The following is a 22,841-nucleotide window of genomic DNA, read 5'->3' on the forward strand; positions in this document are numbered from 1 at the left end:
TTTATTCATTCACGAAGGGCCTGCCTGTGATTCTTAATTTCATGGTGCCCCTCTATGTTACCGGAACATAAATCTTATTCTATACGGGAGTCTGACCTCATCAGCCCCACTCTGCTACCTGCCATCCTGGTTTGGGCCTCTGGGAACAGACGGTATGAGTGATAGGATCTTACTGGATCCCACCCTTGTCCAAGATCACCAAGACGGCATCCCACCAAAAATCCATCACAGTTCCCTGAGGTCACCCAAGGGGACCAGAGAAGGCAGCCAGTCAGTAGACAGCACCTTCTAAGCTGGTGGCTTGCTGCTCCACTTAGGGAGGTTCCAGAAGCAGGAAAGAGGAACACCATTCTGATATCATCGGGCTTATTGTTTCTGGTCTTCTGCTAGAAGGATGACTTCTGGCTTTGGCATTGTTACTGGAGCTGTTAGGGTTAGACCCTGGGCTCTCTATAACAATTTTAATAGCACAGGCTTTGTGGCTCATCCTCAGTAGGCCGATTAAAAAGACAACTAATAGTGAAAAGCAGAGAGGAGAGTCACTCTGTGCGGCCACACTGGGAAGAGGGACAAAGGTCCAGAGACTCCCGAATCTGTCCTCAGGGTCCGGACATGAGGTTCAGGGGCAAGCAGGGGGCAGGAGGTGTGCAGAGCTAAGCAGTCCTGGTCAGGGTGTGGTCCTGCCCATCACTGACCCATCACTGTCAGCTCCAGGCTCTCCTGCAAGGCGGTCTGACAAGTTCTCAGAACTCCGTGAGATCTCTCTGGGAAACAGGCTCCCCCTCTGGCTCAGCCCCTTTTCTATTTCCCAGCGTGAGACTCCTGCAGAAATTCCAATGCCCTGGGGTCCACTGTTTCAGTGGTCTGACAGGTTAAAAAAAGGGGGGCACAAGCACCTCTCTGGAATATCTTATTTATTTATTTTTTTTCTTTGGTTTTTCGAGACAGGGTTCCCCTGTAGTTACTAGAGCCTGTCCTGGAACTAGCTCTTGTAGACCAGGCTGGCCTTGAACTCAGAGATTCGCCTGTCTTTGCCTCCCGAGTGCTGGGATTAAAGGCGTGCGCCACCACCGCCCGGCTGGAATATCTTATTTTTTAAGAGAAAATTTACTCCTGCTGGCTAATTAGTTCTTCCAGGAAAGCGATTTGCCCTTACCGTAGGCACCTTTGGGGCCCTTTGGCCTGCAGCGTCCTTCTTAGAAAAGGACGGGCTCAGAGAAACAAGTGCCACAGGCACAAAGATGTCCCAGCCATGCTACTGATCAAACAAAGAGTCCAATTGCATCTCACCCAGCTCCGGGGAACCTGGCCTGAAAAGGACAGCAAGAAGCCTCTAGGGGCATTATATAATGTCACCCGGGACAGCACAGAGCTGTGGCATGGGGCCAGACACTCTTGGCTGTGCGGGAAGGAAAGGCGAACTTCAAGATCTGTCCCTCTGCAGGTACTGGAGTAGTCCCGTGCTGCACATGGGGCTATGTCAAATGCAGAGACTCTCATCACATTCTAACTGCCTCCCTGGTGATACCAGCGAGACCAAGTTCAGGGGCACGAAACTGCACGCCCCTCCCCATCTCCTTGGAACAAATATGTGGCCACATCAGGTGGCAATGAGCAAGGAGAGTGAGCTTCCTGGCTTGTGCTGCTGACCCAGATAGGAAAATGGAGCGCTCCTTGGGGTGTTGGTATAAGCAGAGTATAAAGGAGTGGGACTAGTGTAGTAGAGGTCCCGTCAGCTAGGACACTGGGACCAGAAGAAAAACTGGCTAGAGACAGGCGAGGTGTGCAGGCGTACACCCTCGAGAACTTTCACCCATGGAGACCTGTGCTGTTGTTGCAGAAGTACTGAGCTGGAATGGGATAAAGCATCAAGATGGGTGTCATGAAGCTTTTGGATTCAACGCCAAGTCCAGGACCAGAGTCTCATATATAGGAGTGAGCGAGCATTCCTTGCTCTGCCTGGGCTGTCAGGGAAAGCACTTAGCTGGGGTCTTCAAATGCGCATGCCCATCATCCCATACCCCAGAAGTTAGCCATCTAAGATTGAGGCTTACAGGTCTAGCTTCTCAGGAAGCCTCTCTCCTTTACTCATAGTGTTTTCTCCCCATGTCCCTAAGTAGCTGTCCCTCTGTGTGTCCCTGTCCTGACCTCTCTTCATATAAGGACCCTGATTGTATGTGACGAGGGCTCAGGCCAGAGACCCATTCTAATCCAGTCACACCTGTAAAGTGCCTGGTTCCAAATGTAGAAGTCAAGAGATTGAAAAATACGAATTTGGGGGGTTGTTCACAATTTTGTATATGACATTACCCGCTCTTAAATTAAATGCTCTTCCTAGGCCACAAGAAGCCTGTCCAGCTTCTTCTGTGGGCTTCTCCAGTGCCCATGACATGTTACCTTCAACGCCAGCTGTCAGTCCCCACTGTAATGTCCCATGTGCCTCGGTCCTTGGGGGCTCTGGCCCCTGCTCTGAACTTAGACCTGTAATATAAAACTTGTTAGACCCAGTCCTCCATGTCCAGCACCTGCTGGGGCAGGCTGAGGCCCACGGAAAGGACATCCGGATCCTAAAATGTTAGCAGGAAAAGCAGCAGAGGCCACACTAGCCCACCATTTTCAAAAACCCCAAATGCAGGGTGAAATGCAGCGAGGGAGGCGGAAAGGCTCCTCTGCCTGCCCACATCTCCAACTGTTGTCAGGGAGACAAGGTGACACAGACTCTATCTCTGTCACTCCCCATGCCATACTGTTCCCACCTCATCCCAACCCCGTGCCAGTGAGCAGGGCCATCCCACTCAGGCCCCATCCAGGACTACCTCTGAAGATGTCCTATGGGGACACCCTCCTAACGAGCATTTTTAGAGTGATCCTTGGTGCATCTTCCTTGTGACAGTTGCCTGTGAGACGGTTCTGTTTGGCTGCAGGCCTTCCTCCTGGACACTGGCTGGTCAGGAATGTGTGTGGCTGCGGGGAGAACGTCTGATAGCATCACATGAAGGACAACCTCACCTGACTGTTGGATTTCGCTGGCTACTTCTCTCCCAGGCCCAGCAGCAGTGCCTCTTTCGGCTTTAGGCATGCCTTGGCTTCTTCTGCTAGCTGCATGGAGGAGCCGGCTTCTATAAAATTCAGATTATAGCTTCTTCGATCCTAGGGTCCCATTACCTGGGTGGGGGATGGTAGCCCATACTCCACCTAGGAGTGCATACAAGCTCCAGGTACAGTCCTGCAAAGCCACCACTGTACCCAGTTCTCTGTGACTCCTAAAGCCAGAAGGGACTTTATACAATGCGCTGCTTGGGTCTCATTTACCGTGAAGATAGAGGCCCAGAGGGAATAAGGACTTTGATTCAAGGATACAGCTAATCCTTGTCACAATACAAACCTGGATAGGTGTACTGTAAGACCACAGTCACTGACTTTGCCTTAAGCCTCCAGACCATCTCTGGGGCCCTTCTAAAGAGTATTTCAGCCCCTGTGTGAACCAGGATTCCCCAAAGGCAGTATGTGTATCAGGAACACACATGTGTCTGTCAACTTGCCTGACTTCGCACTGTGTAGTGTGTGGGGCTTCTAGGTGAGTCATAATGAGTCTAGCCAGTAGCTTCTCTGTGCAATGGTTGGGACGTTTCTTGGCTTAACATCCCATGGTGGTGGAAGTGAGTCCAGCTCTATTGTGGGCAGCCACTGCAGGGAGCCTGGGGCCAGAATTTCAGTAATAAAATCCATCTCCACAGCACCGCCCAGTATAGATCTATGACCGTATGAGCAAGTGCCCTCCCTGCCTTCAGACCCTGACTATGCAAGGTGCTGATCAGTCCTCCCATGTCTTCTGTTCTTCCCTGGGCTTCGGGATTTTCCTGATGCCAATGGCATCTAATATTAACCAAACCATGAGTGTAGCCCGTAATTTGCTTCAAGGTTAAGCCAGTCATAGTGCCTCTTTAGTTCCCAAAATACAACCGGGCATTTGGATCCAGTAAGGACAAGCTGATTTGAGTCCCAGAACCAGTTCCCAGGAACTTCAAGAGCATTTCATGTTTGGGGTATCTCTGTACTGCAGTCTCATTTAGCTCAGGCTAGCCCCAAGTTTGCCGTAGTGCTGGTTATAACCTTGAACTCCTGATCTCCTGCCTCTACCTCTCAAGTGCTGTAATTACAGGCATGTACCACTATCCTTGGATTATAGTTGGTGTGGAATCAGGACTTTGTGCATGTGGGGTAAGCACTTTAGCAACTGAGCTACAGTCCCTGCCCCACCTTAATCTTTGATTGACAGACACAGTGATCAGAACAGCAAGATCTCCTTCCCACTAGTCCCCACTCTGTTCTCCTGGGTCCCTTGGGTAGGAAGTAGTTGGATTCATTTGTTGCAGTGAAATCCCCTCCATGGCTGTGCCCTTTCCTGGTGATGTTGGAAACCTCATGGCAGGAGCAGAAGCACTGGGAAGGCTGTTTCCCTGCCTGCCTCTGTGGTTGGAGGCCAGGTCACTCCTATCAGATAACCGTACAACTAGGAACAGTGACAAAGTGTGCATCCATGCCACTTGCCACTCCCGAGCAGTCCAAAGTAAAAAACAGAGGTACTGGGTTCCCGAGGGAAGGGAAGACCTCAGGAAAAACCCTGATGAATACTGGCATCTCACTGGCTTGATGATTCAGGATTTGGACACTGGGTTAGAGTTCTCTAGATGGCTAGAAGTAGAAAGGGGAAGTTTCTAGAAAGAGAAACACCCCTAAAATCTGCGCCCAGATTTCCTTCCAAAATCTGACAGGCAAAATTTTGAGCCACCATATGTGTGCAGGACAAGAACTGAAGGGGCCAGTGGAAACCAGCAACTTGAACTTGAAGTGTCCAAGGAGATGTCAGAACCTTCCATTGCAGAGGCAACAGTGGAGAGGTGAGTCCTGCCTTGAGATGTCTACAGGAACCCTGGAAGGGAGGTCAGAGTCAGAACTCAGCCCAAGACCAAAGCAGTAGAGACACTCCCCACCCCACCCCGCCAGGAGAACCCTGGAACAGCCTTCATGGGACAAGGCATTCTGCCAGTGATTTTACTTACTGCTAGAAACACTCAACACTTTCTGGAGGAAGATAAGAGAACACAGTTTGTGCAGCAAGAACAAACACAGTTTGGGCTGCATCTGATACAGCGTTCAAGGAGGAATTGGAAGCCACCAGATACACAGAGAAGAAGAGCATTTTGCCATGTGTGAGCATTCATCTTGACCACCAATGTGGAGAGCAGCATCTAGGAGATGTCTCCATATGCCTTTGGGAGGATTGTTTTCCGAGAGGTTTCACGGAGCAGGAAGACCCACCCTAGATGTGGCTGGGGTCCAGGGCTTAATGAAAAGGAGAAAGTGAGCTGAGCACCAGCGTTCGTCTCTCTCAGCTTCCTGATTGTGGACAGCCTGTGAGCATTGCCTCACACTTCTGCTGCCGAGTTCTTCACCAGATTGGACTGTACCCTAAACCAGTGAGTCCAGATAAGCCTTTCCTCCCTCATCTTGCTTCTGTCAGGCACCTACATCCATGGTCTGGCTCCCACCATGCTGAGCAGTAGGCTCACTCAGAACTGAACAAGACCCTCCTCCACCCCAGACCTTCCAGAAGGTCCCAGGTACAGGAAGGAGTATTCATGTTGTGAAGAATTCTAGAAATAGTTAGCTTTCATAGTGAAGGGCTCAGTTCTTATAAATCCCAGGGTGAGATGGGAGAAAACCTTCATTTATCTACTTGTTTATTGAATAAGCACTTGAAGGCATCTCTGAAGGCAGCTGGGCTCAGTACAGTGAATAAGACAAACCTTTTGCTGAAGAAAAAAGGCAGGATGAAGTCTTAAGTAATGGCTAGGACGGAACGTAAGACGGTTTCTGTAGTAGCTCATCCGTGTTGCGCGCAAGATGCTGGAGGCAAGTTTATAAAGAAAAAAAAAGGAGGGTTATTCAGCTGACAGTTCAGAAGGCTGGAAAACCACACGGCACAGAAGTGGAGGGAGAGCAATCCTCTCTGGTGTCTTATCTTATAAGACCATGAATCACGAGTCCCCTTCTTCGTGGGCTCACCTAACTCTGACCTTTCCAGTATCCCTGTCTACAGAGACCATCACACAAAGCATCAGGGCTTCAGCACACAAACTGAGGGACGTTAGCCTTCAGTATGGACGCCAGGTTTTTCTAGTTATGCTTGATGGTCACAGCTGCTGTGTGGGGCTGTCGCTTGGTGTCCTGCAGTCACAGTGGTCCCTCAGTGTGGCCTTGGCTCCTATAGTCCAGCCTTATTCTCCAGCATATGGGGAGGGCCTATGAGGAGGAAGCAGTGGATGTGTAGGCCAGGGTAGATCTAGATGCATAGTTCTCCCTAGAGGCCCCTAAGAGTCTAACCAGAACAATGGTGGCCAGAAAGCCTCGATTCATTCTCCTTAGTAGCCGAGAGCTGGGTCTGTGTGGCACATATGGAGAAGCAGGCAAGCCGTGCAACGGTCAGCTCTCTTCCATGCTGCCCTGGGCAGGATGCAACTACCTTAATATATGTTGGATATGCAGAGGAATACCTGCCTGAGCCTCTGGAGTTCCTGAGTTACCTCGTAAGACTTCCTGCCAAGGAGGCTGGTGGCAGGCAGCCCATGCCACATGCTTCTGATGGGAAGATGCTGAGCTACATAGTTTGGGTGGGCTCAGCGCCTGCTCCCCATCTCCAGAAAGGCTGAGGGTGAGTCCAGTCTCTCTGGGTCTTAAAGCCCTTCCTAGGCTTTCTGTCCCTCAAGACACTCAGGGAACCTTAGGAGGCAGGGCTGGGTGGGGGTGCTCCCTCCTCTTCATATGAGGAAACTGTATCTTGGCATCCCAGTTTGGGCCACACATTAATCCAGGATGCCTGTCTGCCTCAGGCTCAAATTTTATGAATCCCTAGGAGCTGGACAGAAGGACCCATCAGGGCTGGAAGCTGGGGAAGGAGGGCGGCTGCACGGACTTGGCTCCCAGGCTGAGGACTGTACTCTGCTAATCAGTGCGGCTGGTAATTGGCTTACTCCCTGCAGACAGCTATCTTTGTCTCTCTGAAGTCTACAGGGGACCTTCGGGCGTCCTTCCATCTTGGGGGAGGGGTTCCTGCAGGAAGGCAGGACTCTAGGGCTCTCCTGGGGGAGCCAAACAGGTAGGGTCTTCTGCTCCTTGTAGAAGCCAGAAACCTGATCCTCTGTCCACCAGAAGCTTCCAGGGCTCAAAGACAGGCCTATGTGGGAAAAGACTGGGCCTGATAAAAGGATGTTAGCTAGGCCCAAAGGGTGATGTTTGAATCCAGAATGGGTTCAGGAAGTGAGTTTCACCTGCCTTAGGGGCCAAGTATAGATCTCCTGAGGAGCAGGCAGGGCAAGGTGGGCCTGGCTGGTGGTGCACCATGTGACACCTAGGATCCTTCTGAAATGTATCTCAGTCTCTCTTACCTCTCTCATCAGCCCACCTCAGTTCCAGGGCCCTTACACTGGCTGTGGTCCTGGGCACATAGCCCAAGGCAGTGCCAGGTTGCATGCCAGAGGGTCTTTCCCAGTTCCCACCTGACCCCTCTGCACCTGTCGAGCCCAGCCAGGCCCAGACTAGTTCCACTCCATGGCGACACCACTAACCCAGCTGCCATACATCTTCCAAAAGTTGAGGCCCTCAGAGGCTCCTGCGAGGAATGGTGCAGACGCCGCAGACGCCGCAGACACCCACATCTTTGCAAAGCTAACCCCGTGTTACTGCTGAGATGCCTTTTTAATATCTGGCCTTATTTATGTGGGTATGACTCATTCACCAATTACCGTGAGATGGAGATACTTTGCCTACTAATATTTAAATTGCAGTTATCTGAAGCTACGGGAAAAGGAAACAAGGTCTGCTGGTTTGCGTTTGGCGGGGATGGGCTAGAGGATTAGGGTTCTGGTCCCTACCTGCCCAGTTGCCTCTGCCTCTGCCTCTGCCTCTGCCTCTGCCTCTGCCTCTGCCTCTGCCTCTGCCTCTGCCTCTGCCTCTGCCTCTGCCTCTGCCTCTGCCTCTGCCTCTGCCTCTGCCTCTGCCTCTGCCTCTGCCTCTCCAGTCAGACCCTGCTGACCAAAGCGTCCTATGCCTTGTGTATCTCCTTTGTGACATTTGGTGGAGTTGGGTTCTGATGGATCACTTAGACTCTCTGGAGCTCCTCCTAGTCCTCTCAGCTCCCCGTGGGTCTCTGTCAGATCAGGAAACAGAGCAACCTCTGCGCCAGTGTTGAAAGCTACTCAGGTACTCCCCTGCCTCTACAGCCCTGTCTCTTTTTGTCTAACCCTCCTCCCCTGGAATAAGGACCAGTGGAGTAGAACCCCAGGAGGCTTAGGTGGGAAAATAAGGATCGCCTCAGGGCATCAGAGTGTGGTGTGCAACAGCGACTAGGAAGTTTGACTAACTGCATTTTCTTCCCTTCTGGTGGCACCACAAGGCTTTGCACCTTGAGGTCTTTTTCTGGCCTGAGTTAAAGGGAAGCGTGGAGCCTCATGCACATAGCTAGCTTGCCCTCAATGCCCACCCTCGGTGTATCCTCAGAACACAGCCTTGAGCTGGCTGAGGCAGATCTCTCTAGCGGAGGCTTCTGGGGTGTTGCATGTACAGTGAGTGAGGGTGCACCCTCCTGTCCTTGGTGAGGGCCTAGTTGATTACCCTGTCGTTGACATATGCGACCACTCGGCTTTTTAGGGAGACCTGGAGGCCTTGAAACCTGCCCCTAGCACACCCCGAGGCCTGTCCTTAGCACATCTTCACAGTAACCTCAGTGATGAACAGCCATGACTAGCTTCATGTATGATCATGTGACAGCTACTGTGTGCAGTGTGGGAGTTCTGTGCTCAGCAGGTAACTCACCCCTGCATAGGCCCCAAAAACACATTGGCTGGTGCAGAGTTCTCGGGCTTAAAGACTTCTCTGTGGCTAATGCAGTGCTCAGGTGACACTTGGACCCAGGAAGTCCTGTTACAGATGTGAGAAATGTACTCGGGGTCCATGGATCAGCTTTCCCTCTAGTAGCCAGGGACCTTGAGGACAGTCTGGCCTGGGATCCAAACTCCTGGGCTTCCTCAACCAGAGCCTTGGTTATCAGTAAGAGGGCACTGTAGCCATGAAGGCAGAGACGGGGAACTAGAAAAGGTATGTTGGTTAACTGGGAGACAGACCCAAAACCCTGCTGCCAGCCTGGGCTGTGAACTGCTTGGCAGAGCATCTACCCTGAAGTCCACAGATATTGCAGAGAATTTAAGCAGTGGCTCCAAGTAGGCTCCATGTGGAACCTGGTTCTGCTTCAGCTACTGCCTTCCAGGATGCTCAGAGCATTCTTTACTCTGAGAATCAGGTGGGTGAGTCTCGGTGGCATTAGAAGCTAAGGATAGGCCCCAGCTTTCTCACAGCAAGTAATATAAGGCTTCAGGGAGCTCTATAGACACTGTGGGAACTCTGGAAATAGAGTTCTAGGGCTTCTGTTCAAGTGACAAGAACAGAGACATCCTCAGAGCTGTCTTGCACAGGCCTTCCCAGGTCCCCAGGTAGCTGCTTGGTATGGCAGTGTGGCATGCCTCAGCTCAAGCCCTGGGTGGAGGTGGGGTAGAGCAATGGGTCCGCTGTTATTCATGTCGCTTAAATAGCACCAGAGACAGACTAGCTTGTTGTGCTTGGAACCAATGGGTAGGAGCTGGGCTCTTCACTCATTCATTCAGTTTCCTGTATGTTGGGAATCCCCAGCTCCCAGTTTCAGGGCAAGAGGAAACAGTGGCATCTCTTAGCATCGTGAAAAGCCCAGAGGGCTTACTGTTGCACTGGGAATCCTAAGGGACAGTGTCTCCAATGACAGTCTCAGCCAGGAGGTATCTTGGAGGGGGTAACACCCTGTAAGATAACGGAGGTATTTGGACCTGCTAAGGTGGGTGTATGGCTTTCAGTGTCGGGGAGGAGCTTGCCCACCATCTTTCCACCTGCTGACTTGTAGTGTGATTTTGTTGGGAACTTGTTGCTTTGAATTAGGGTATCACATAGCCCAATCTGGCCTCAGACTTGCTGTGTGTATTTGAGGATGACTTTGGAATCCTAATCCACCCACCTTCATCTCCTGAGTGCTGGGATTGTGGGTGTGAATTGTATCAACTATGCGGCTTTGTGCTGTGCTAGGGATCGAACCCAGCCAGGGCTCTGCGCGTGTTAAGCAAACACTGAATGGACTGAGCCATGTCCTCGGATTCCATTGCGCGTTCTAATGACCTATATTACTCAGCTGTCACTGGCAGCACTGTCGCAAATAGAAGTGCACTTGAACCCCTGCCACTCTTGATGAAGCAGCTCTGGTATGTCCTTTTTTACAGAAGCAGAAGTACAAAGAGGGGGTGGCTTTTCTGAAGTCAGAGCCTCCCTCCCCACTGGGTAGTTCTTCTCCAAAAGGCTGTACATGGGGACACCTTGTTTTGTCCTGCAAACATGGACTCAGGTAACCCCACAGCCAAGTACTGGAAATCTCCTAGTTACTCTGGTTCTGTCCGTGGGGAAACTAAGGGTCAAGGGAGTTTCTGACCAGCCAGCCCATGGCTGCAGAGTACAGTGCCTCAGCCCACATTGCCTGGCTCCCATACCCCTCACTGAAGCCACAACGAGGGGAGACACGCTTGTCATCAGCAGCAAGCACTTCCGAGTCTCACCACGTGCCGATAGCACCTGCCACATCCTCCCTGCCAGGACTTGAGAGCCTCAAAATGTTCTGATGCACGGAGAGCCTTTTTTTGTACAAGAAGTAAAATTATTTTCCAGCCTGTTGTCAGGCAGCCGTCAAAAGACATGGAAATGAAGTGCTTAGTGAGTCTCTGAGAGGAAGTCCCATGGCCAGGGTTGGGTGTAGGGATGCAGGCTGTTCCCCATGCAGGCTGTGGAGTGGTGGTTTGGGGCTCATTCAGGGGTCACTGTGTCTCTGTCTTCCTGAAAACTGATTCCTAGGGTACAGTCTGATTTTTTTTCAAGTATGCGTGGACACTGAGTGGTGGCAGACACTTATGGTATCCGCCTTCTGCGGGTCGGGAGTTCAGGTAGACAGCTCCATTGTTGTGTTTCTAGACTGTGGCTCTCTGCCATCTCTACATCGTGTGCTGCCCTGTTCTGCCAGGTTGGTGGGTGTAAATATAGGATGCTTGTAGATGTAGGAATGTACACTCAGGAGGCTGAGGCAGGAGGATGGGGAGTTTCAGGCCAGGTTGAGCTACAGACTGAGACCCTGTCACTAAAGGCAAAAGAGAAAACCAGAAGGAAATGGGTGCTTGGTGCCCTTGGCTTTTGGACTGTGGTATCATCACGCCTGTAATGCTGAGGCAGTGGCACCTCCAGGACCCAGGCACCCTGCACAACCTCTGAAAATCTCTAGAGAGTTCTATGGCTGCTCTCAGGATGGGGATGCTACTAGAACATTCCAGAAATCTCAGACCCCACCATGAGAAAACATACTGTGAGCAAAGAACCTCTTGCAGTCCTAAAAAGAAACAGCTTTTGGATTTTATCTCTCCCTTAACTTTAATTTTTAATTCCCACACTGTAGTTTCTGCCGTCCGTAAGGATGGTATCAGTGGTGCTCAGGGGTCTGCAGTTCGCTACCAGCCTCGGTCAACACCGCCACAACTTTCCACAGAAGCCTGGATCAGCACTGGGTGACAGACCCCAGGGAATAGAGTGGGCCACGCTGTGCTAGGAGAGGAGGGCCTCGCTTGCTGTCTGTTGACAGACTTCTAAGCACAGAGCCACAGCGGTGTAAGCCAGACCACGACTGCTCACATGGGCTCCTTATTCACACTGATGATCATGGCTGATGTCTTGCCAGTCAGGTATGCTGAGAGGTCACTGGCTGTAGTAGCATCATAGGTTGAGGGATACAATAAACACCCTGTGTTCGTTTGTTGTCTGAAGCCAGGAGGGATTCATTGGTGGGGGGTAGGGTACAGAGCTAATATCTCTTTAGGGTAGGGATGCCATGACCTTCCTCTGACAGCAAGAATCACCGCATGTAGGTAGAGACCCCTTTGTTCGTGGGGTCATTCAAGGACAGCACGATAGTAGGACTGTATCAGAAGTGGCCCACTCCCAAAGCAGGAATTCTCAGGGGATACTATGAGACACCCCAGTTCTCCACAACCGAGTCTACCCCAGACCGAGTGAGTACCCGAGACTCTGCCTGTTCAGATCTCACCGTTCCCAGCTCACCTCTCTACAGTCCCACTTGCCACAGCCACAGCACAGGGTCACCCCACTCCATGCTTGGCTGCTCTCAGCCTTGTCGGTGAAGGTTCTTTTAAGCAGTGGACGATGATAAATGTAACCTCGTAACTGGTCAGTGCTGAAAATGAGTGGCAGTGAAAACTTGGCCCGGCATGGACGTGGGGCCTCTGTCACAACCCCTCTGCACCCCCCCCCACCACCAAGGCTAAGGGAACATCATGGAGGGAACAGCGGACAGACTGTATCACGAGAGGATATGTGGAGGCTTGTGAAATACTGTCTTTTGGACATGGCGTAGTCATTGCTCTGCGAACTCCCAGCAGCTGTGGTTGTTGCCTGTATAAGACCTTTACAAGGCCAAGCTAGCCAGAACTGCAGTGTGGATGAGAGCCCCCTCTCAGCTGAAGGGCTATTAGCACTGGATGGCTGCTGGGTAAGGGAGAACCATTTTTCTACGAGTTTTAACAGGGAAAAGAAACACCCGACATTGAATGTCCAAGAGAAGATAGTGGGGTCACTGGCATGAGTATGAGTGAAATGCATTGTAAAGGGAAAAGAAAAAACTGTCTAAAGGTGTCTGAAGAAAGCATCCTTGGTGTGGAATAACAGTGTGTGTGTAGGGGGGGGGGAGGGCTTTATTACATCATTTTCTCTCTGTAGTGTGGCTATTTCCCCTGGCTGCACATGATATCCATTGCTACAGCTGTTGCCCTCCTGACCAGCACAGCTCACTCTCCACAGCCTGATGGGACGTGGAATTCAGGCTTGGCTCTGGCTGCCACTGAGAGAGCTGGATAGAGACACTGTTCTGCTTGGTACAATTCCCAGCTCTTCTCCTTGGACAGCCCAGGGCCCTGCACATTTCCGCAGCAGTTTCTACTTGTGAACAAATGCACCCAAAGGAGCAGCTACCTCATGTATGACTGGTAGTGATGGCAGCTGGGGACTTTGTATCTGGGCCATGTGACACCGCTGCCTGGCTAGAGTTTGGGAGTTTGGGGTTCTGCTTCAGGGAAGATGGGATAGAGACCTGCATATCCCTTGGTCTTTTGACATATCTGAGACCCAGTGTGGGAAAGAAGGTTCTGTCATTTTCTGTCATCTCCTTGATTCAGAGAGGGTATAGCGTGTCCAGGGACGAGGTCTCCTTCCACCTCCACCAAAGGTCAGTGTCAGATGTAGGATCTTGGAGGCGGGGCATGACTGGCACAAAGCCTGGCCTCTGGCTTCACAACAGAGTTGTGGGCACACACTCTGTATCACACAGTGGCCAAGGAGTTGCCAGAGCAGTGGGTGGCAGGGAAACTTGGCTTGGGTGCAGCTTTGCGCTTTCTGGAAGATATCGATCTCCAACAGATGGAACAAGCACTGAGCATCGCTGGTGTCCCAGAGAGTTCCCAGAGCTCTGGCGAGTCCTCTGAGCCCATGTGCTGAGGGGCATGACTGGCAGGGTCCCTGGCATGTGATATGGGGCTTCCTGTATGCATAGACACTGCTGTCACCACCCCAGTCTGGCCTCCATGATGATCTAGGAACCTCCATGTTGAAACTTTCCTACTCTGTCTGTAGTTCATCCCTGAAAGCTGCATCCTCATGGGTGATACTTTGGGCAGAGGTCCTCCTGGAAATTGCTCAGCCTTGCTCAGAAGGTCCAAGTGGCTGCAGAAGCCACATGCATGATGTTGCAATAAGCACTAGACAGCTGCTCCATCTCTAAGCCAGCACAAGTCTCAGGAGCCGTTTTGAAGCCACCCGACTGTGATACTACAGGGGAGGATGTCACCCGGGCGGTTTTGACATGGCTGACGACCGTGTGGGCCCAATGGAAATGATGTTTAAATGCTCAGCCGACATGAAGCTCACACACAGACACACATAGTGAATCAGGCACAGTCTCTCCCTTCCCAGAACCCAGACAACGCCTGGCACAGCGTCGGCCATCCTAAGCATGCTTAGGAAGGAAAGTGCCACTGCTTGGGCATGCCAGCCTGCTCTTACGCCACCATTTTTGTTGACATAAACTGTGTCAGCCATATGGAATTGAATTCAGTGCTCCAGTTGCTTTTTCCTGTCTCTTCCTTTTCCTTTCCTCCCCCACCCCCCTGGGTTTGGGAAGCTGTTCTCTTAGCAACCGCAGAAGCTCACACTTAATTACCGCCCCAGTGGCAGATGTACCCCATGCAATGTCTGACCCTCACACTTGCTCCTGCTCTGGAAGCACCTTCACCCTGGCATGGACGTCATTCCCCATTCTAACCACCTTTGCTTGCTCCCCCCATCACGCTTTGTTTGCTATACAGATAGAACTTTCTCAAGGCAGCAGTTGGGGAGATTTTTCCTTGCTTCTAGACTTCTGTTGGGGTGTGAATGCCAGAGGCATGTGGGGAAACAGCTCTGAAGGGCCCACTTTTGCCAACTGCCCCCAAACTGGGGTGCTTTATCTCTGACTACCTGGTCAGTTATTATTTCCCACTCCCTCCACCCAAAAAGCAAATGTAAGCAGTAGGAGGCGGAGCCCTGCTTTCCCAGGGTCATTATCCGAATGGGGAGGGCCAGAGAAGTAATGCCACTTGTGTCTGTTTCTTTCAAAGGGAATTAGGTCACTGTCAGGATTCCTGAATCCTACCATGCCTACCCAGGTGTCAGGGATCTTTTGGTGGCTTGTTTGAAATGTAGATATTTCCCCCTTGACTTTCTTACATCTGCTAGCTGACAAATAGATTTGGCTTCTTCTTTAAAAATGTAAAAAAAAAAAAAAAAAAAAAAAAAGAAAGAAAGAAAAGAAAAAAAGAAAAAGCACAGCACTTTATATTTAGCCACAGGCGCACGGAGCACCCGGCAGAAGCCGGGTTTCCTTGGATAACTGGGGCTCCGGCTCACAAATGCCTCCCGGTGTCTCCTGGACGCCAGCTCGCGCGCAGTCGCCTGCTCCATGTTAACCCTGCGTGGTGCTGCTTCCCCGATGCCCTGCTTGCTCGCCCAGCAGAGTGGCATTGCTCACATGAGGATCGCCGCCAGAGGTAGCCGGTTCTGAGAGCAGCCTCAGTCTGCGCACAGTTGCTTCCCAGCTGACAGTCAGAATATGGGGTGGGCTTTGTCACCAGCACGCTGGGTCTGGCATGCCCAGCGATGCTTGGGGCTGCAGAGCGCCCAGACGCCCGCCACTGCTCGCCGGGTCCCAGCCGCGCCAGCTCCGAGGGGCCGGGCTGCGCGCCTAGCCTTCCTGCCCGCCGAGAGGGTTATATAATGAGCGGACTGCTGCCAAAGTCACAGGGAAAATGAAGTCTTTGTTAAATGCCTTCACCAAGAAGGAAGGTAAGGAGAAAGCTGTAGGAAGCGTGGGGTGCCTAGCGAGCAGCTGTGGGCTGCTTCTGTGGGGAGAGGGGACCCGGGTGCCTCCTCAAATTGCTGGTTATGGTTCATCGCTCAAGGAATAATTGCCCCAGCTTTGTGATTTGGTTTGGCTTTAACCGGGTCTGGAAGATTAACACAGATGAAGGTGCCTTTGTATTTTAGTGTGTTCCTGAGGCACCAGCCTCTGGTGGACCTGCATTCCAGAACATCTCATCCAGAGAGCCTGTGCCAGAGGGCACATTGGGAAACTAGGTCCTAGGGAAAATAGAAGAAGTTTGGCTTTCATCCTCCAGGACACCTGGAGAATGTGAGCACCTGCTAAGGAGGGTCAGGGCACATGGCTGGGTGCACCCATAGCATCTTCTCCCAGTGCCAGTTGCCAGTTCTGCCTGGCTGTCCCTGGCTGCGAAGCCATGGGGTGCATGAAGAATCCCTCTTTATCATACCTTGTATGAATATTATTGTGGGGAAGAAAAAAACTGTATAAATAAATGCATGTAAGACAGCTAAGAAAATATCCACCCACCTAAGGGCTTGCAGATTGCCTGAAAGAAGGAAACCGTTGGGTGGCATATTAATCATTTTCAGACAGGAAAGAAGCTATTTTTAACACTTTATGAAAAAAAAACATCCTTTGCGTGTATGGTCCCAGTCAGAGAGTTTTGTCAGACGGCAAGCTCTTTCTCTGATGAAACCAGGTTTCCAAAGAGGTGACTTTAAGAAAATTAGGAAGCTCACTTTCCACCCAAGCTCACTGTGAACTAAACACCAGAGATATTTCAGCAGCTGAGAAACTAATTTGATGAGAGGTTTGGCCATTAAGCAAAGCGATTTTCATTAAAACATTCACCCTAATGTCACCTGTGTGGGTCCATTTGACTCACTTGCCTGGTCTTTGGGGTGAAATGTGTATAAATGTCCCGGCTGTTTCATTCTATGACCCTGCCTGCATGGCCTCGCCTGCGTGAGGACATCCTGCCCCCTCCTTCCTTTGGAATGGAAATAGAATAGACTTGTTTCTTTTTCTAATGAGGCTTACCAAAATTTGCCATGTGGGACTTCGATTTTTAGAACCCATGGATGACATGAATCCCAGAGTGTTAAATAATGCTATCTCTATTCTGTGTTTCTATGGACTTTTCTTTTCTACAGAATTTATCTTCCCAATGGGAAGGACATTGAGTTCCCTCCCCAAACCACCCACTTTGCCGTTAAGGGTGTTAATGCCTTACTGGTTACACAGTCAGGGATGCAATCAACTGTACTGTTAGGGATGGGTGTCTCTACAGATGCACAGTCTCAGGGTACTTGCATGTCCGGGTCTTGGAGCCGTGTGATACATTCTAGGTGCATCACCCAAGGAGTACTCCTGGAAGCCCCAAGGTGCAGGGACCGTCTTATCCTCTCCATGTCTTCCAGTCTTTTGGCTTTCACACCAAAAGAGTATGCCAGCCCCCGATCTCAGTGATTGACAGATGAGACCTGCTGGGATAGCGGAGTCACCTGTCCTTATGGCCCTTTAAATCCCTTGCCTCTGTAAGTCCCAAGAGGACCACAGACTCTCTGTTGGTAACAATTATAGACTCCATGGTGAACACTCTGAGACTTCTCAAGGTCCTACTCAGGGTAACGTCATCAGTAAGGTTTCCTTTGTGCCCAGCCAAACACACCTGATAGCCTGACCTGGCTATGATTCTCTTGGAGCTGGGCTTCTGGGGCTCTATGCCTAGCTCTTCAAGAACACAGGCTCTTGGCTCCAAAGCAGAGACTTCCAGCCTTTGGTGCTCCTGGTCTGTCTCTGGCCAGCCCCTGTGAGTCACATGCTGGAGAAACTGGGAGTGAGATAGCACATAGCCAATGGCTTGGTGAGCGTCTTCCCCCATCAAAAGCTTGCAGAGGAAGCAGGTTGCATGAGACATGCCAATGACCACTGGAGGGATGAGGATTCCCTTTTATACGTCAAATGACCCCAAGTCCAACAGCTTCTTCCCCTGCCATATGGCTTCCCGCTTGGCATCTATCTCTGATTCTTAGGACAGAGAAGTGTCTTAAGTCACAGCTGAGCTGAAAGAGCACTCTCAGAATTATCCCGTGAACTATGCTGGGGCTACTTTTGTCCCTAGAAGGCCTGCCCAGGCCACTCAGTCCCCATGAGCAGTGTTGATGCTACCTCTGTCCCTGTGGGTTCTTTCAGTACCACCTTTATCCTTGTGAGTTTTGCTGGGGTCACCTCTTGAGCTATGCCTGAGCCTTCTCTGTCCCCATGAGCTCCTCTAGGGATACCTCTGTCCCTGTGAATTGTACATAGGTCACCTCTGTTCCTGTGAGCTCTGCAGGGCCATCTCTGACCCCGTAAAGTCTGCCAGAGCCATTCCGTTCCCATTAACTGTGCCTGAACTACTTATTCTAGTACTACTTATATCCTCATAATTCTGATGTCCAGATGAGTAGAAGGCTGTGGACTCTGTGACGGAGCAGGAATCTTAGCTCTCTGTGAGGTGCCCACCTCTGACTTCTGACCTTGGGCAGCTGACACCATAGGCTGTCCTGAACTGTGGTGTTCTGCTTCTCCTTTGATGTCAGGGTTCTTAACCAGGTCAGTTCCCCGGAAGCCCTGGTTCTCTGGCTTCACAGGGTCCTGTCTGCAAAATGAAGCCCTAGCTTTGGGCAGCACAGGCTTTAAGGATGTAGGGGCAGAGATCCTGTAGTAAGGCTTCCCTGGGCATCAGGAGGCTAGGAGATGCAGTGTCTCTGGCCATCAAGGAGAGGGCAGCTACTGTCACTGTCATTGTAGCATGGAGGGCCGCTCCTGAGAGACTCTGTAGAGATTGATTTCTTTTATTGACCAAGCAGCTGAACGCTCTGGGTGACTTCAGCGTGAACGCCATCCCTTTAGGTGCCCAGGTTTGCTTTAGCTGAGTCCCTGGGTGTGTTGGGTTCGGGAGTGTGAGGACCCAGCTCTGTCTAGACCTTTTCATGAGACGCTCAGTGAAGTGAGGCCACCTGCTACTGCTGCATAATGCTAGGCCCCACTTGCTGGGAGAAGAAAGGGAAGATTCTGAGGTGTTGTGGTCTCCTTTACCTAGGTGATGGGGGCGGGGAAGTGACTGGCTTCCCTTGCGGGGGAAAGCCATGACTAAGTCTGTGGGCCTAAGTGGTTCATAAAAATTGAAATGCCCCTTAGTCCCCATCCTGGATGCTGAATGCCCAAGCTTAAAGTGACACAGGGCTGATTCCATGAGGTCTGTCTGTGACTTACAGATGTCTTCTCTGTATGTCATCCTCTGTGTATCGGGATCCTAATCTCTGGATTCTGATGATTGCTGTCGCATGAGGTCATCCTAGTGACCCATTTTAATGTAATCACCCCATGTAAAGGACTTCTTTCCACAAGTGGTCACATCCTAAGGTCCTGGTTTATACCCTAGCGTATGAACTTCGGACACACAGCTCTGCCCATTGCAGAGGTTTATTCTGGTTTCTAGGGGATGCTCATGATTCATGTAGTGTCCTAATGCTTAGTGACATGGGGAAGCCCGTCCTTACCTGTTTTCATGGCTGTGTCTTCCTGCTGAAGGCATGGGCTGGCCTGATGGAAGGCCTGACCCTGAGTCCCTTCCATCGAGGCCCTGGCTTGAGTTTCCATATGCTTCAGTGTTCCTCTGCATTCATGTCGGGGGTGAGTCAGGCTTTGGGGAGCCCAGCAGCAGATCTTGCATCAAGCCTTGAGACCTATCACTGTTTTGCACGGGGGCTTGGATGCATGCAGACCTGGCCTCCCTGTGTCCCTATCCCCTGGCATTACTCATCTGCCTCTCTCTTTCTCTCCTCAACCCAGTGCCCTTCCGAGAGGCCCCAGCTTATTCCAACCGCAGGCGGCGGCCCCCCAATACATTGGCTGCCCCCAGAGTTCTTCTACGTTCCAATAGTGACAACAACCTCCATGCTGGTGCACCGGAATGGGCTGTCTGTTCTGCAGCCACCTCCCACCGAAGCCTCTCACCCCAGCTACTGCAGCAGACACCCAGCAAGCCCGATGGAGCCACGAAGAGCCTTGGAAGCTATGTCCCAGGGCCCCGCAGTCGCTCCCCCTCACTCAACAGGCTCGGTGGCACTGGCGAGGATGGCAAGAGGCCACAGCCACATTGGCATGTGGGGTAAGGAGAAGCTGGGTAGTGGGCATGGGCTCTTATGGGAGACAGTTAGCCATACATGTTTCTCAACTTAGGCTACCCCAGAAAACACTGAGGCTGTATTCTGCTCTCTGAGCCTGAGGGCTCTCTGCTTAGCCTGGTACCCTTGATGGCTATTCTTCAGCATGGGTGAGGATGCTGAGCTGTGCAGGGGCCTTATGTCCTTTCCAATGCCTTGACTCCTTGGTTCTTGACGTGAAATGGCTTAGGGAACCAGGATAGAGAGTACAGTCTGTGGTGTCATACAGCTTGAAGTACAATCTGTTCACCATAGCAGGGGCTCAGAGTCCCTCCACCCACCTCTGAAGCAAACTAGAATGGGGCAGGCTAAGGGACCAGGCTAAGGGTGTCACAGCCTGGACCTTCTGTAGGAAAGGGGCTTCCAACCTACACAGCCAGGAGGGGACCTGAATCCCTATGTCCTTCTCTCAGACACACCTATGCCTTCCCGAGTTTCTTAGCCAAGAGAAGAGACTCTTCGGGATTCATCTCATATGGAAGCCTTGAGGCCATGTTTGGTGGCCAGCAGAGAGATTCAAGGCAGCACAAATGGATCTTCTGGCTTCCTGTGATCCCTGTGGCAGGTAGTGGAGGATGACGGGATGCGGACAGGCACCTGCCATGGTCCTGTCTTCACTGGAGGATTCCATTCTCCGTTCCCTAGTATCTTCTGTCTCCTTTTCCTCCGTCCCTTCCCTTTTGATTTTCTTCGCCCTGTCCTACCTAGCACAGTCTGACCCAGAAAGAGTGGGAAACGGTGTGCTTGTCCACAGTCTCTGCCCTGGGCCTACATAGCACAGGTCTCTGTGCTCACCTCTCCAGAGACGGCACCCTCTAGTGGCACCCAGAGGCACAGTTGAGTCCCAATCCTGAGCCCATCCTGGAGATTTGCATTTACCCTATGGAAACCCTGGGAGGTGGGTGGGACAGTCCAATACGTCCAGGCCTCTCTCAGCTGCCCAGATGTAGAAGAGTGCTTAACATCACAGGCTGGTCTAGCTGTGCTCTTCACGGGGACATTCCACTACTGTCTTTCTTCTCCTGAGTGACTTTTGCTTTGGCAGGGAGAAAGGCCTGGTGCTGGTGAGACCACCGGGGAGACAGTGGTATCCTTGGCCCGTCACCAGTTGTGTTCCTCTGGGTCAGGTTGCCTTTCCCAAGTCCCACCCATCTCTGGGGTTTCAGGTCGTGAGGTGGATAGTGACATTGACATCACCATGTATTCCCCCAACAAACACCAGGTCTTCGATTGGTATCAGGAAGGACACCCTCTTGAGACAAGGATCTCACATTGCAGAGCAAGTTGCTCAGAGACCATAAAACATTCTAGATGAGCCATGGACTTCAGAGCACACAGGACAGTCTAGTAGGCCCTAGGAGATTCTGGGGTAACCAATTTGTCCATCCCAGCCTATCAGACACAGGTGTGAAGGTGACAGTCAGATTGCCCTGTGGCTCTGGCCTGCTTCTACCCATATGTTATCCCTCTAGATCCATAGGAACATGGGGATCTGCACACTAAATCCTACCCTCGGTGGAGCAGAGACATGGTGACCTCAGTGACGAGAGAAAAGGGCTCCCTCCCCTGCCTGGCATCCTGATCCCTGGGCTGCTCCAACAGAAATGGGAGGAAAGGGATAGGGATGAAAAAGGAATGAGGGAGGGGGAATGAGGGAGGGAGGATGAAAGAGAAAGAGAGGAGAGAGAGGGGGGGTTTAAGTCCTGCTCTTCCTGGCCACTTTCTTGTCACCCACACCTAATGTGTGGAAGCATGTCACTCAGACACCATCAGTACAATGTCAGTAAGACTACCAGGTTTATGGTTAGGGTAGGTGGGGCCCAGTGAAGGGTGATCTCCATAGGGCAGGCACATCCTGGCTGCTTGTGGACTCTGGGTCCAGACACCACTTCTCCTTGTGTATTCTGCAGAGTGCAGTAGTCTTTGGCTCCTCTGACAGGCCACACCTACCTGAGTGCAGAAGTTAAAGCCCTCTGCACTGGGCACTCCCCGTGTGCAGGTGTATGTGTGTGTTCCCCACCTTGCACAGGAGGGAGACAGGTTGATAGCAACACTGGCTTCACATAAGATGGGATTCAGACCTGGGGACAGCTAAGGCTACTCTCTGGAGGGTTGGAGTCATCTGATAGAAAATGAGTGAGTATCAAGAAGGGATGAGACCCCATAAGTTCAGCAGAGAATGGGAAAACATAGGAAAGAACCCATGTTCAGAGCAGCCATTATCAGAGTGAAGGGCTCTGGATTTGGGGTGAACCTGGCCTTATACACAGGCAGAACCCTCTCCCACCCAACTAGAGCCACCTGGACAAAGGAGATACTCCTCCATGGTCAGCACAGTACTGGTACCCCACTTCCCACCTGTAAGTTGGGTGAGCCCCTCATTCTATTCACCCTCAAAGATACAGTGGGTCTGACCACTGACAGCTGGTTATCCCGCCTGCATCCTAGCCCCTCCTGAAGCACTGTCTTCGGCCTGCTGAATGATGGCAAGTCCTGGGGATGGGCAGCTGCAGGCAGGGCAAACTAAGGTCCTGGGATAAACCTCCTATGCTTCCTGGTTTTGGTGTGTGTTTTCCTTTATGTCCCAAATGCCCAGGAAAGAGCAGGATGGCATGTGTCGAGTCTATAAGCACAGCAATGATGGCTAACGTGGCTCATCCACAGCTAGTACACAAGCCCCTGTGTGCCGAACATGCCATCTCCTATGCCCAAGCCCCAGCTAGCAGCGCTTACAAGCTCCATTAGCCCAACCCTCCATTAGCCCAGCCTCTGCTCGGTGACTCTTCCTGGCCATATCTGGATTTCTTTGGTTCTGCGCATCAACCCTACGCCTATCTTCCCAAGAGCAAACACAGTGCCTGCCTCCTTATAGAATGTCCCACCTCCATCCTTGGACCACTCTGGCCCCACCTTACTGCCAGTCATGGTGCGCTAGTCTCTGACTTGCCACATGTTCGTCCAGACACCTTCCGTGGCCTCAGTTGCACTGCCTGACCCTCACCCTAGCTTAGACAGGGTGTGTGCACTCA

At 51.6% G+C, this 22,841-nt stretch overlaps 1 protein-coding gene across 7 annotated transcripts in view; it reads left to right on the forward strand.

The window, feature by feature from the left end:
* Shank2 (SH3 and multiple ankyrin repeat domains 2) overlaps positions 1 to 22,841 on the forward strand; it is a 433,832-nt gene that overhangs the window by 174,466 nt on the left and 236,525 nt on the right. For all 7 annotated transcript variants that reach the window (XM_038318246.1, XM_038318236.1, XM_038318225.1 and 4 more), the window contains exon 12: positions 19,439 to 19,757. In XM_038318246.1, the coding sequence (XP_038174174.1) occupies positions 19,439 to 19,757 (319 nt within the window). The remainder of the gene's footprint in view (positions 1 to 19,438; positions 19,758 to 22,841) is intronic.

This window comes from Arvicola amphibius, chromosome 1 (assembly GCF_903992535.2).
Source record: "Arvicola amphibius chromosome 1, mArvAmp1.2, whole genome shotgun sequence".
Taxonomy (NCBI): Eukaryota; Metazoa; Chordata; class Mammalia; order Rodentia; family Cricetidae; genus Arvicola; species Arvicola amphibius.